General features: G+C 40.7%; 2 protein-coding genes across 4 annotated transcripts in view; both read right to left on the bottom strand.

The window, feature by feature from the left end:
- Window positions 1-15,386, bottom strand: part of arhgap10 (Rho GTPase activating protein 10) — a 96,940-nt gene that overhangs the window by 80,822 nt on the left and 732 nt on the right. The window lies entirely within an intron of this gene.
- LOC120559715 (ubiquitin carboxyl-terminal hydrolase 38-like) lies at window positions 729-5,403 on the bottom strand. Its single transcript, XM_039801679.1, has 6 exons — window positions 5,251-5,403; window positions 4,741-4,934; window positions 4,526-4,619; window positions 4,318-4,424; window positions 2,601-3,927; window positions 729-1,968 (listed from the first exon to the last, which is right to left on the bottom strand). The coding sequence occupies exons 2-6, from the start codon at window positions 4,776-4,778 to the stop codon at window positions 1,804-1,806; spliced, it is 1,731 nt and encodes a 576-aa protein (XP_039657613.1). The 5' UTR covers window positions 4,779-4,934; window positions 5,251-5,403; the 3' UTR covers window positions 729-1,803.

Genomic DNA, 15,386 nt, shown 5'->3' with positions numbered 1-15,386 from the left:
GTCACTGCTTTGTCTTTACTCACTTCCATTTGTGCAAAAGTATTTTTGCAATCAAAGCAAAAACCATGATATATGTGCTTGTTTGATGAATAATGCAACAATGAACAGTTATGTATTTTTTTTTAATCAACAAAGTCACATACTAAAAATCTGCATGTTTTAGAGTGGAATTGTTGAGGTTTGCAGTATCAATAACTTAAATTTAACATTTAACCATTTTCATTTTGAAGCATTCAATTAATAAAAATCCAACTCGCCACACTTAGATCTAGCCCCCAGAAGAAAACTGGCACTGGTGATAACAGTATAAATGATGTACAGGAGGTGATCTATCCAAACCAAAAAAGTCAAGATGTATCAAGAAACCAAAGATGGTTCCTAGTGGTCAATATATTCTCTGTAGCGGAAATGTGTAAAGTAAGGTCACGCAGACGTTGAGGTATGCTGGTCATTGCTTGAGCATACCAACACACTCATTACTTTGGTGTTTGGCTCATTTCCAAAGCAATTATTTAAAGTTTCCAGAAAACCATCTGGTTCTTTGTCTTGTCTTCACTCAATTAAGTAATTATTAATTTCCTTTAATCTTCATTCTTTCTTATTTTTTGTGTATCGTCATGTTAGGCGTTACATTTATAATTTAGTCCTGCCCACCTCTTTGCCAACATACCACTTTAAATCACTTGACCTTAAATAATCTGTCTGGTTAAGTAAGACAATACAAAAAATACTGGGTTGTTTTTACTGCAGGGACAAACAAAGCCATTATGAATATAAACACAGTACAGCTGATGTGTGCATCCTGACAAATTCCTCTTTAAAAATCTGCAATAAATATCAAAAGGCACATTAAATCAGCATGAACACAAGTCTCCCTGAATGATCAAATCAGAGGAATACATTAAAATATGCAGTCAAACAGATGTCAGTATGTTTAAACAATTGTAATATAGTTTTCTGTAGATGACACTACCAATTCGTGGGAGGACAGCATTAAATATTCATATTAAAAATGCCTTTATCTCAGAGATTACCCAAGTATTCAATTTTCCACATATAGTTTTGTATTCCATGATTATTCTGAATATTTTAAGTCATATGTACATTTATTGCATGGGATATGAAACCTGTAAAACACAGCAAATCACACATTGAACAAGAGTCAAATATAATGAAAATCAAACGCCACAGCTCATGAAGAAAAGCGGCATGCAAATCAGAAAAGTAAACAAAGGTTGTGAGCTGTACGTTCAGAACTGTGACAAATCAAAAAAAGTCTTTATCTTAGTTAAATGCTTTTTTTCTGTACTGTGCACTGCACATGCATGTATGTGCATATGTTTGTGTGAGGTAATATCATAAACACTCAGACAAGCCAGATAATATGAGCACTTTCTAGACTCAACCAGTTTCACATATTTATCAACATATGCAAAAGTGGATCATTATTTTACCATGTCATTTAAGGGAGAGAATACATTTGCACCAATAAGTATTATTCACCTCAAGTTAGGGAATTTGGAGGATTAATGGTAGATTACAATGTTGAGAGCACAAAAATTAATCTAAACAAATCAAATACTATCAAATGACTGAAACAGTGGTATAAAAACTATTTTAGTCAGAACAAAATCAAATCTAGGATCAGAATCCACGCAGGTGTGTGTGTGTGTGTGTGTGTGTGTTTTTTTTAAAAATAATTTCAGTGCTCTTTTCATAAGGTTATAAGCACATCTATGGTATGATCAGTTCAGGATGCTCTTTAGTGCCAGTTCATCTGGATTTCCTGCAGCATTTATTCTTTCAGAAGACCAGTCTACTAATGGTATTGAAGCCCCCTCCCCCTCCACCTCCACCAGATGGACCGCAGCTCCCTGGTGGGTTATTGTCGTCTGAACCATTGGGCCTGAATGAGCAGGAGGATGAAGGAGCCTGGAGAGCCTGGGTCCGAGCGTTGAGCTCCTGTTCCTATTAGCAGCATGGAGGAAAGAGAAAGGTTTGATTATTTTATGTGTAAACAGGATTAAAATATATACACCTAACACGTCAATGTGATTGACAGTGATTCAGGGTTGTTGTCACTTAACATTATTACAGCACCCTCTAGAGGTGATTTACTTTAGTCACTTATACAAGTGCGCTGGAAAGTCAACTCTACACACCACAGTTCAATGACTCGTGAAATTACACCTCATGTCTTATAACAGGACAGCTCAGACTTGACTTTAAGTTCAGTCAAAAGAAATCCTATCCTCTGCAGGCTCTTAGTCATCTGTAAAAGTACAGTCTGTTTTCCCTCAGCTTCTTTCCACCCGAGAGAATCTTGAGCAGCCCTCGACTTTCATAATAACCTCACGCTTAGAGGGGTTAGTGGTAATGAAGTTAGGCGTCAAATGCATTTGAAGCATGAAAAATAAGCATAGTGTTTCACCCAAAATATCCAATGAACCTCTTAGCAGCAGATTAAATACTTGCTCTAATGCTAATCACTTCACACTTGGCTAGCATGTATTGGTAGCATTTACAGGGAGCAATTTCAAATGGGTAACACAATGACTGTATGTGGGAGAAGTAGGTTTTTTTTGTTCACCCCCACATACCTGTAAATACAGCTTGTTGTCCTTGATAATAGCATCCAGTAGTTCTTTCTGCAGGGGAGGCTCAGTACTCGATCGCATTCCATTTGCCATCAGTCCCCCATTTATGTTCTGCCCTGGTAGCTCCTGTTTCCTGTACATCAGCACATAAGCGGTGTCCTTGGGGAAACGATTTGTAATGTTTTGCACTGATTGGAAGCATGTGAATGTCACTCGGCTATCATTGAACAGCAGCCAATCCCTTGCCTCCTGGCCACTATTAGGTTGTGCGTCTCCTTGTTCAGGTGGAATTGAGAGAGCTGAGCAAGTGGAGAGGCTACACTCGGTCTGGCCATTCCCCAAATCCTCCTTGAGGGCAAAGTGGTTGGCTGGATGCTGTGTTCCATCTGCGCCATTAATGTTACGCCCGTAAGAATAGTAGTGGCCACTCTCGGACGACATACCAGAATGCATCACCACTGAGCTGAGGACATATGGCACTGAGTGGACTGCCATCTCTCCTCTTCCATTTATCTGCTCTGCTCCATCTATCCTCTCCTCCTCATCTTTTTGAGATGGTTTGAGCTTCTTGGCCAGATTCTCACTGCTCTCAGGAGAATCCACTTGCAGAGGAGAAGAGGAACATTGTTTAGGCATTGAAGGGGCATGTACTGGAAGTCTCATGAGTGGTGGGATGGTGACATTGTCCAGAATCTTTCTCCGGACATGGCATTTGGCATCATATGAGAACCGCAGCAGGGTGAGGATCAAGTATTCCGGTGCCGACACCACTTTCATGGTCCGCTCTGCCCGCTGGAGGGAGCTACACTTCTCACAGAAATAGGCATTCTCTTCGTCCAGGATCTCTGGAGCCAGGAAATAGTTCACCAGGTCAGGCACAGAGAGAGGAGGCTCATTTGTCACTGGCACAAAATGGACATTGCTAGCTGGGGTTTTGGCCAAGCCTGGCTCGGGAATTTCACTGCCGCCATTGACAGATCCCTGACAGAGAACCTTGGGTTCCTCTGAGGGCCCTTCAGGTTGAGGGCTGCCCTGAGAGGTGGCAGAAGGACAGAAGGCCAAAGAGAGGTCTGTAAAAGGCTCCTCTTTCTCAGAGATGCAGTTGCACTGCATACAGCGAATACCTGTGATCAGCTTCCCACCAAACATCCTCTCTGTCAAAGTCCTGCCGTCATTCTCGGGTCTGTTCTCTGCTGGAGTCAAATATGACTCTTCACCATCCTCCGGAGAAGTCTGACCTGTTGGGTCTTTGCTGCTTGAGTCAACAGGGGGGGGGACCTTTGGTTTAACTGATTCCAGGACTTGAAGTGTTTTCTCCTCTTCATGTAACCTTGAGGTCAAGAGACAAGGGGCACTCAACATTAGAGAAGAAAATACAGCAGTACATGGATTTTAATTTGTGCCAGTGCTGTGAAAGGGTACCACATACTGTATAGTCTTTATATACAAGCCCTCAGTCACATCATTTAGTTCTGAAGAAATTACAGTTTACATCAGTAAGCCACAGTCGTGCACACTTAACACTCACAATGTTTTAAATGTGTTCTTAAGAGCAAAGGCTCTTTTATTACATTTTTCCCATTATGCATGACACACAAACATTATTTTGCCTGATTTCATTCATTTGGCAAAGGGAAACAATAAAGGAAAAGGAAATTTGTGTTGCTATTGACACACTAACTTCACACAATGCTATTAGGATTCATTTGTTCGACTGTACCTGTCTAGAAGAAATCGGAGGTACTCCGAACAGTCCTGCTGAGAGCCGGCATTAAACCAGGGAGGCCGAGACGCTTCCAAGAAGTTTTTTGGAGCATATGCTGCCCTCTGCAGGATACAGACATGCACCACAGAGTCGTTGTGTCATCAACTGTTGTTTTCATCAGTAATAATATTCTGTTATATCTAGTACACAACACAACACTAACCTGAGTGTGTGCAAGGAAAGCAAAGAGCAGCTGGAGCTTTTTCATTAGTGTGTTGGAACCATTTATATGTAATGATAAAACATGCCGCCTGAAACTGAGAAAAACAAAACAAAAAAGTTAACTACACTCAGACTGTCCATATTTATGCCTTATGTTTCAGTATACAAATATAAAAATGCAACAAGTGTGTGTGTGTGTGTGCATACACAACTTACTCTGTGGCCATGAAGAGGGTCTGGATGATGCTGTTCATGAAGCAGGTGTTCCCCAGGTTGACCAGGCCAGTCTTACCGGTCTCAGACTTCCCAACTTGCCTCAGAGGACCTGAGGCAAATGAGTTGGACTGGGACGTCCAGGCACTTTGATTCAACACCAGCTTGATCTTGTCTTCTCCAGGTTTTGGGAGATCCTGAGAAAACAAATTGAAATAGTTAGACAGAGAGCACACTCACTAGTAAAGTCTTAAAGCTTTAGATTTTTTTTATATGCAATGTTAAAAAAAAGAAAAAAAAAAAAAAAAAAAAGACCTTCTGAGGTAAGTGGTGATAAACATTTTCTTGAGTGTGTGTGTGTGTGTGTGTGTGTGTGTGTGTGTGTGTGTGTGTGTGTGTGTGTGTGTGTATATATATATATATATATATATATATATATATATATATATATATATATATATATATATATATATATATATATATATATGAGAACATCCATAGTATGCTCTTTACCTTGATGGACTCTAGTATGTGGTCAGAGGACGCGGGAAGCCGGAGTACTGGTACATCATGCAGTGTATAAGCTCAGTGAACTGCAGCAAGAACGCTTTGCTGGTGGGGAGACCATCTGTCCTCAAAGACTGGACGAGATGCACCACATGTGGAACAACCTGGGACGGCAGGAGGGATGAAGATAAGAGAAACTGTTGAGGACGCTGTGATGCCGGAACGCTAATATTAAATCATACAAAATATGCAGCATGGTCAGCCAGAGGATAGTTGCACGTCAGGAACCCCAAAGAGGGTTCAGTCTCATTTTGCTCAGTACTTTTGAGACCATTACTGTTTTTAGACACGAAATTACTAACCAATGGCCACTGTTCTCGGCATTTAAGCTGTTCACACATCATTAGAGGGAGAGCCGCGACAAGCCTGGGGTTCGTGGTGCCAGCTTCATGCAGCCAGCTAATTGCCAGAAGAGAAGAAAATGAGAAACCAATAAAGTGGCCCTTATGAGAGGAAAACCTACGTGAGAGGCGCATATGATCCCGGCCAACAAACGGGCCCTCATATAAGAAACTCAGCATATGAGAAGCATTCAGCTAGCTTCCAGTCGCTATCACAATGTAAAATTCACAGACTCCACTGAATACCTATAGATAAATACAAATTATTTATGTCATTAATACATTCATACAATCCCAAGCCACACGTACTATTAGTTCAATTTTAGTCCAACAATGTTGCTGCATCATTAGCCACCTAGCCAATCATTCCCACTCACACTAACATCACCTAATAATGCCACAACCATTCCAAACACACACACACACACATCTATACACACACACACACACATACACACATACACACACACACACACACACACACACAGAGAGACAGAGAGAGAGACACACATACATATACATACATATACACACACACACACACACAGCAGACACACATACACACACATACACACACACAGCAGCAGACACACACATACATACAGAGGCAGAGAGACAGAGAGACAAGACAGACACAGCACAGACACAGCACAGCACACACAGCACACACAGCAGGCAGGAGACAGCAGGCAGGCAGGCAGGCACACAGACAGCACACAGACAACCACACATGGAAGGAAAGACACACAGGACCACAACGGAGGAAAAGAAAAGAGGAAAAAGGAAGGAAGGAATATGGAATCCACACATGGAATGACACATATGGATCGAGAAAGGAGGACACACAGATCTGTAACCCATGGATGGATGGATGGACCTAGATCAGACCAGACCACAGTGGAGGACAGACACACAGGACACACACAGGCACAGAGGACAGAGAATGGAGGAAAGGACACGGACATATGCACATGGAGACAGAGACACAGGTAAAATAAATATATGGAAGAGGAGACACGACACACACAGACCGACCATGGAGATCCAGGACACAGAAGGACCAGGACATGGAGAATCCCAAATACGCATAGTGAGAGGAAGAATATACGGACCAGGACCCAACTTAGTGGACTTACGAGAAACACGACCACGAAAACGGAACAGGGACATGAAGGAGGAAGAATGGATAACGAGACACACAGAAATTTACACACACAGGAAAAAAGGAAAAGAATGGATGAAAGGAAGGTGGTGGACACAGGAAATGGAGACAGTGAGAACTGCACAGTGGTGACACTGAATGGAATGGTGGACACAAGGAAGAGTGGACACAGGTGGAGGAGCCACAGATATGGACTTAGTTGGGAAAGGACAGAATGAGACATGAAAGGCATGAATGGTAGATTGACAGATGGACTGATAGTGGAATAGCAGAATGGATATAATATGGATAATGAAGGAAAGGATGAAGGAATGGAGAAAGAATAGCATGCAGGAAGACACACATGGAAAAGGGTAGTAGGTGGGGTAAGGAGGAAAGAAGTGGATGATGAAATATGAAGATAGTGGAATGAATGGATGAAATAAAAAGAGTGAGAAAGGAAAGGTGGGGGAAATAATGGAATAAATAGATGGAAGACAGGGATGGGGTTTAATAATGGTGGTGGCAGGGCAGGGAAACAACAGTTTGAAATAGTGGTGGATGGAACACATCTTGAAAGCAGCAGGATGGATAAGCTTGCCTCTAGGTGCTTTAAATAGGGAGCCTAACGGTGTTTTGTTGTGGACATTTTATACCCCATCTTAGTGACATCATTTTGAAAATATATCATTTACTTTCATTTCTGTAACGTTGTATTGTTTTTTAATGCTCATATTGTGTCTCTACTACTAATATCTTTTCTAGTGCGTTTTTTTTTTCCACCTGCATGGCAGACAAGAATGAAGCTACAGCCATGTGTTTGTTATAACTAAAAAGTACATGTTATTATCTGTTGATGATGATGTTGTTGTTGTTAGCAGTAGTAGCAGTAGTAGTATGTTAAGTTCTGAAATGAATTATATTGTTAAATGATGCACAACATGTCATAACCTGAGCCTCATACTCGCACTCCATTAGCCTGATGGGTAATAAGTGACCCTTATGGAGTCACTGTTTGTCAACTGCAGTGCTCAAAGATCCCAAAACACAAATGAATGTAGAGTGGAAAGTTCAGCTGCTCCCCCGGATAGTAAAAGCATGTTTTGACAGCATTACACTGAACCTTGACACACCTTAACAAAGCCTCAGCACACAATACTGTGAGTGACGTGAAGCCAGGGCAGTATCTAATGTCACAGTATTGTGAAAGATAATTAAGAACTGATGGTATTATGACAGTAAAGAGCAATGCCATTCAAGCATTTTTCATGGTGTGATAAGAGTCATACAACTACTATGAATTTAATAGGGTTGTTTAATGTTGCATTGCTTCGCCATCTCTTTCCAAATGCACATACTAATTCATACTTTCTTTTCAATTAAAATGTGCGAGACTCTTTTTCTTTTTTTTTATCATCCAGAGATCTCAGATATCTAAATGGAACTTAGGTCTTGTACATTTTTACTATAGCATGTTAGAATATTAAGGGTATCCTTTATCTCAGCAAAGGCAGCATCAAGGCTCAGGTTACTGCGGACAATTAGTGTATACTTCAAGAACAGTGATGTAAAGGGATAGATGTGCAAGCTCTTTATTGGAGCCATATGCGAGCATGGTGCACAGATCACACCCATCCACAATCTGATTACACTGCCTGCATGCATGTTTAACTCACTGCAGGGTGGACAGTTAATATGAGAGTATATGAGGCCAAGCTGTGTGGACTTGCATTACATAAAACATGAAGAATGAATGTTATCCGGTAACATGAAGCTCCAGAGTTAATCAACGGCAGGCAACATTCAGAGAAGGAAAAAAATAGCCGTGACAGCATTCGTGTCTCTGTGCAGTGTCGATTGAAGTTAAAACAGCATAGATCAACTGGATACAATCAGTGGAGCAATAAACACAAGTGTCAGATGAGAGGTCTGCCTAACAGATTGAAATGATAGCTGCTGTCCTAGAGGAAAGAACCATCACAAGATAGAAATACCACATACACTCGGGCACACAAGTCTCAGGCAAATGCTTCTCCTGATTTTTTGCCTTTTAAAGCAAGGCATTTCAGAGCAAACCTGGGAACTGTCAAACTTGGCTAGTTTCTCTGCAGAAAGCCAGAGATCCCAGTCTACAGGCTTCAGCGTGTGAGTCATACCAGACCCCACCTTACATATATCTGATATTATTGGTCAGATTGTTCTGCAACCGGAAAAAAAACATGACAAAATGCCTAGTTCTGTGACAAAAATCACTGGTGTCCCTGTTTAGAGGAGGAGGGAAGAAAGGATGACACAATGGGGATGGTACGGAATCACAGGGCTCTGGTTATTATGGAGCACCACAGACCAAAGCGGAAGGGTCTTTTTCATAACAAGACTACGGTCTCAACAGGACAGCAACAAGATACAAAAATCACATTTGTGTGACAAAATAATCTTTAGCCCTAACTTACTTTTTAAAAGCCAGTAAGTACACCGATCATTTTGTAACGCACACTGTTCCCAAGGTTGATAATGAACTTCTAGCGCAAAAGATCATGTATATTCAACTATCAAAACATATTAACAAATAAGGCTTTTGTTGGACCAGGTCATAAATTATGACTGTACGGATTATTTATAATTTAATTACTGATATTTCACTTACATTTACTGACAATACACCTCCATCCATCCATCCATCACCTGATCCACTTTCCCTGGACAGGTCGCCAGGCAATCACAGTGCTGACACATCGAGACCGACAACCATTTACACTCACACTCACTGTGACACGACAGTGCTAACCACTGTGCCGCCCCACACTTACACTTACTTAGCACATTACATGCAAAATAAGACACTGGGGCACTCGTTCAAATCTGCATGTTAATTGCGGGACACTGATTGACGTCTTGACTAAGCATCTTCCTTAGTTTCAAAAGCACAATGGAAGATAAAGTATGCCCCATAATGGACAACTCCTGTTATATTTTTCCCCTTAAAAAAAAAAAAAAAAAAAAAAAAAGAAAATCACAAAATTGTATACATTTAATACTTTGTTAAAATACACAAAATTGTATAACTCATTCACATGTAATTACTGGTTCCAAAATGTTTGATTCGGCTGTAGTTTAAATAGGCAATGGTTTGGGATAACTAGTTGTTGTTTTTCCAACAAGGATTGGCTACCACTCTGCCAATGTGTTATCCAATATGCATAACATACAGTAGTAGTCTGGTTTTACTGTGACTCCTCCCCGTGAGGTGATTTTGCCTTTTCTAAACTTAAAACCTCAGGTTGCTGTGACATTGAGCTTTACATAATAATTTACAATATTTTATGCCCGTCTGTCTCCTCCAACACTGTCCCAATGTTTCCTTAATTACAGCCATGCCGCAAAACATCACTGGCAGAACATTTAAGTATAAAACATTTACACATTACAAAAGTTAGTGTACAACTAACATCAACTATCTGAACTCATTTTCTACTGTATGTCTTAACGGCAGGAAACTTAACATTGCGTGTTCTGGCTGCTGCTGCAAAAGTTTTCCCAAAAACAAACCAGTAAAAAGGTATGTTTATGTCAAAGTTCAGCTGCTGAAGATGTCCACAGTGTATTCACTGGCGCCTGTTGCAGTGATGTTTTGTTATTATTATTACTACAGTCTCATCAGATGTGCCACTAAGGTCAGAGCTTGCCTGGTCCAGGCCCTCAAACAGCGGCCAGCGTTTACATACTGTGCCTTTCCCCAGTCCTTCCTGTTCCACTCTCCCATCTTTTCCAGTCCGAATCCCTGCTCCACTCGCCTCCCACCTTTGCCCTCGACAGGGCCTGACAACCCATCCCCTCCCACGATCTCTCCCCACAGCTCCCTGTCCACCAAGCACGCATTACTTCATTCATGACTTCCTGATCCTCAAAACAAGTGTGTAGGGTGAGGCTGCGCTGAGCAGTATCCTGTCAATAATGACCAAATGGCTAATAAATAGACATAATCAGCAGCTGGGTCTTTTGTTGGCACACATCCAAAAAGTTACAGTACATAAGACAATCAAAAAGGTGCTTCAAATAGTTTTCAACACTTATCTTGCACCAAAAAAGGAGCCCCAAAAGCATAGTTGTGCCATTAAGCATCATTTTTATAGCAGGTCTTGTTCTCTTTGGCGTGAGAGATGAAAACGCGTTCCTCCCACATGACTTTACGTCTTGCACTAATGCGATTTTAATGAAAGATTGTGATGTGGCTCTTTGGCAGAATCAGTAATGTGATTACAGAGGACAGCAGTGAGCCAAAGCACACCATGGCAGGCTACTCTTAAACCTGTCTGCCAATGAGAAGAAGAAAAAAAAAAAATACTTTACATGGCTGGGTTTGTGCAACTGAAAGTAAAGGGGAAAAAAATAAATAATGTTGCTCTATGAGCCAAACAGTCAATTCACCAGAGGAAGTCCAGCTGTAGAAATGACAATTACTGACCCCATTGCAACTCTGTCCAACTTCTGTTTTAAGATGATTACAGCAATAACCGAAGATGCAACTCTCTAACTACTCCACAAATGAGAAATCAATGTGTGAGTATGAGTGGGGGGTGGTTGAGAGGGTACAGACAGGACACAGTTCCTGTGGAGGAAACCCTCTGAAACAGAAGCACATCTGCATGTTGCTCCTCTAGTGGGCACTTCCATGTCATGGCTCTCTGGCCGAGGGCCCCGCTATAAGGTTTCCTCTCAGAACCAAGGTCTTTCCGTAGTGGAACATCCTCCCAGTCACTGAAAGGCTGAGAAGGGGATGGGATGTGGAGATCAACAACAGCAGATCATTCAGTTGTCAAACATAAAATGGAGCACTTTATTATACAACTCTACAACGCATTTACTAATAAGTCGTAAGGAAGACTAAATTGATCAATGTTTCCGACAGAATGGTACAGTAGATCAACCCTTTTTACAACACTGTAGAATGTTAGATTGTATGGTGTGACCGTCATATACACAGAGGATTACATAGCTTAGCCTCCCCAAATCAACTCCACCTATCAAAAACAACTGGCTGAGCTTCAAAGCTGCGAACCACTAACAAGGCAGATTTAGAAGGAAAAAAAATCTGATGGGCTATTTTGCATGATCTCTATGAAGAGGAGACCCAAAGACAGGATCACATTCTCATGAGACAAGATTATCAGAGTAATGGCCCAGTAATAAGAGCGAGGCTGAAGCTGAGCTCCACCCAGAGAGTGTACTTGTGCTCACAAGGTAAAATATTTCATTTTTTTCATTTGTTCTGGTCACTGGGAGCACAACATGCCAGATCACACAAGTTACACAAGTAACTAAGGCTACAACTAATAATTGTATTCATTATCAATTGTTTGATCACAAAATTACCCAGAGCTAAAGATGACTTATTTTTGATCCAACAACAAAAACTCAAAAATATTAACTTTACTACCAAATGAGACTAAGAGAGGCAGAACATGCCAGAACAATAACATCAACAACAGCAGCAAATGTTGGGCATTGTTCCTTAAAAAAAAATCTCTTAAACGATTATTCAATTATTAAAATGGACGCAGATGAATTTTCTATTGATTGACTAATTGTTTCAGCTCTAACTGCATGAGTGTTATCATTCAAACACATAAGGCTGACAGCTTCTCAGCCCAGTTGGGATTAAACAGCCTTGCCTTATACCAGGCCATGGGAATTATTATTTTAATCTTTGCTGTAGCATTTGGATACTTTTTTAGTTGTTCTAGTACTGCTATTAGCAAGGTGAGTAAACACCTTATGATAACAGTTGCCAAGGAAAATCTAAAAACAGTCATTTGACAGAAGAAGGTAGAAGGGACAAGCTACATTTTTAAAAATGAGTCTCCACAGGCTCAGCCAATAGGATTAGAGCACATCATTAATGTCAGTACATAAGAACATGACTGTTAGTTCCTTCCTGAAATTTCAACTGACGTTGCAGCACTCCCCGTGGGAGCGTATGACCAGGGATCCTTATTTCTTGTCATATTCTCTTAAGCAAGAAGCTATCACGGACCTAATGAGTGTTAACAGACTTGATATGTGATATTTGTCACTACGTTGGACACACTTAAAATCCACATTAAAAAAAAGGTGACGCATAGCCACAGTCATGTAAGGCATGAAATACAAGACATGACCTTCTGAAATGGGATACGGTGTATCAGTACACCAACATAGCAGAGCATCGACATCAACTCGTCTGTTAGCAAGAGTGAATACCAGAGCTCACCGTGGTGCTCTGTGGAAGTTTGCCTGGCAAGTAACTCAAGAAAGTGGCATGTAGCTCTAAAGTGTTTGTCATATGGGATGAAGTTGTAGTTTTAGGGGGGATATTTACCATGATGAAAGAGGTCAGAGGAGAACAGTAGGGCTGGGTATCGTTCACAAATATTTAATACCGGTACCAATACCGTGACTTCGATACCGGTTCCAAAACGATACACCGGTATCAAAGTCACGATATTGGTATCGGTATTAAATATTTCTGAAAAGTATTATACTTTGTTTCATACCATTTTTATATATACTTTTTTTTTCAGCTCCTACTACGCGAGTCTTGTCTCTGTGTGGAATGTAGAGTTTTTTTCTGCCTCCTTCCTGGACGTGTAACGCTAGACAGCCAATCACCAGCATTATTAGATCTTGGTAGAAGCATGCTGCATGCTCATTGGCTCACTGATGCTAATGAGATTTACTCCCTAGGGATTGAATGACGAGGCATTTTTTCGATACTCGATACTTTAGAGGTAACTTGGTCTGTGCTTAACAAGTATTGAATTTGGTAACAAGCCCTAGAGAACAGCAAGACTCACTCATCAAGCTAACAGGTACAACAGACCATAAGTATGAAAATAACTGCTTAGCACAACAGTAATGTACAGTACAGGAGGACAATGTAAAGCAGAAAGAGCATTCGGCCATGCTGGGTGTCTACAGTAAGACTATAGAAGAAGTGACTGAGAAGAGAGTTGTCTTGTGACTGGCATAAACTGACTCCATCATGCTTGGTGTCAACAGTGCAGAAATTTCCTCGAAACACATGAGGCACCAAAACACCACTCCTGCTTCATTCAAATACCACAGCGCACGCTAACCAGGTGATCCCTTCAATAAACTTTTGACCCCGTGTCAAGCATATACTTTCCACCATATCATGGAACACCTGCTGTTTTAAGAAGTTTATAGTTTAAGGACTAGGCTAACTTGTGTTTCTGGAGTGATTTCAAGGACTAGGCTAACTTGTGTTTCTGGAGTGATTTCCATTCTCTCCAGAAACTAAAAAAACAACTTCAGGATGAAGCTGCAGCATGTATGAATATACTGTATGCCTCAGCCTGAGGCATACAGTATATTCATAACCTGAAAACCCTCAGGCGTTCTGCAGTTGTGTGCATAACAACATCATACTAAAGAGGATACTTTTTAACTACAGTTTGCTCAAAATCATCCATTTGGAAAAGACAATCTTGTAACGAGACAACAGAATACGATCATATCCTCATGACACGACAATAAAGGACAATATTAAATTGTTTAGGTCGAGTAGGGATTTCTGGAAACTTCCAATGTGCATGGAGAAATAGCAAAAAAGTCCGAAGAGGTCAATTATATTGTTAGGGCGACGCGTTGTAGTATATCAGCGTGTGACCTTCAAAAGGAATTTATACTACAATTACTACAAAATATTACTACTGTTGATGAAGTTTTAACCAATATTTGGCCACTAAAAATCTGCTACAACAGTTTGACACCATGGAGTCAGCATGACCCAAGATCGCTGTGCAAGCTTGAAAACATCTTGCTGGATATCTTGAAGAAATGTAGGCCGTGCTCAAGGCAAAATGAAAGACATACCTGGGTTAACTAACAAGCAGCATTGGAACAAATGTGATGAAGTCTGTCTGAAGGTTTTTAAGAGTAGTGTTGTGCGACAGTAAAGAACAAATAAGCAATTGTAGCACTGCAGCGGGAACAAGCCTGAAGCCTATCTGTCAACACTACAGCATTGATTGGAGAAAAAAAAAAAGCATAACTGTGCCAAAAATTACATTCACACATGCCTGAAATGCTTTGTCGTTTTAAAAATACTTAAGACTAAATACTGTTAGGTCAAAGAAGTTCTCCTCATAAATCATTCAGCTGGAGAAGTTTCACTGCATTTTGATATGATTTTCCAACAAGACATACTGACCAATCAATTTTAGATGACTATATGTTGAAGTCTGGCTGTACAGTAAGCACCGGGCAACTTACAAAACAAGCCCAGGCCACACAACTAGAGTTCATATGGTTCATAGAGATAACAATCTAATCATTTTAACCCAATAGAGGTGTGTGTCTGAAAGAGCAAATAGAGCAGGGGGTTATTAAAAGAACTGAGGGCCTTTCAGTTCAGGCTAAAACCAATAAACCAGAAGAAAAAGAAAAAGAAGGCAATATCCAAACGGTTTAGAAAGACAACGCCTTGATCTGGTTATCATAACAGTCCTTCATGTTATTTGACAATAAGCTCATCTACTCTTAAGCAAGCGGGTTTTCCCTGTCATGACATAACCAAATGGAAAAAGACAATCACTGGC

Source organism: Perca fluviatilis, chromosome 1 (assembly GCF_010015445.1).
Source record: "Perca fluviatilis chromosome 1, GENO_Pfluv_1.0, whole genome shotgun sequence".
NCBI classification, from domain to species: domain Eukaryota; kingdom Metazoa; phylum Chordata; class Actinopteri; order Perciformes; family Percidae; genus Perca; species Perca fluviatilis.
The sequence above is the reverse complement of the archived record's forward strand: the minus strand, read 5'-3'. Positions and strand labels throughout refer to the sequence as shown.

Excerpts from the sequence above, each read along its gene's own strand:
- LOC120559715 (XM_039801679.1), bottom strand. The coding sequence starts at position 4,778 with ATGAACAGCATCATCCAGACCCTCTTCATGGCCACAGA. Across the intron at positions 3,928-4,317 it reads CTCCGATTTCTTCTAGACAG|GTTACATGAAGAGGAGAAAA; the intron begins GTACAGTCGAAC and ends CTTGACCTCAAG. Across the intron at positions 1,969-2,600 it reads ACAACAAGCTGTATTTACAG|GAACAGGAGCTCAACGCTCG; the intron begins GTATGTGGGGGT and ends TGCTGCTAATAG.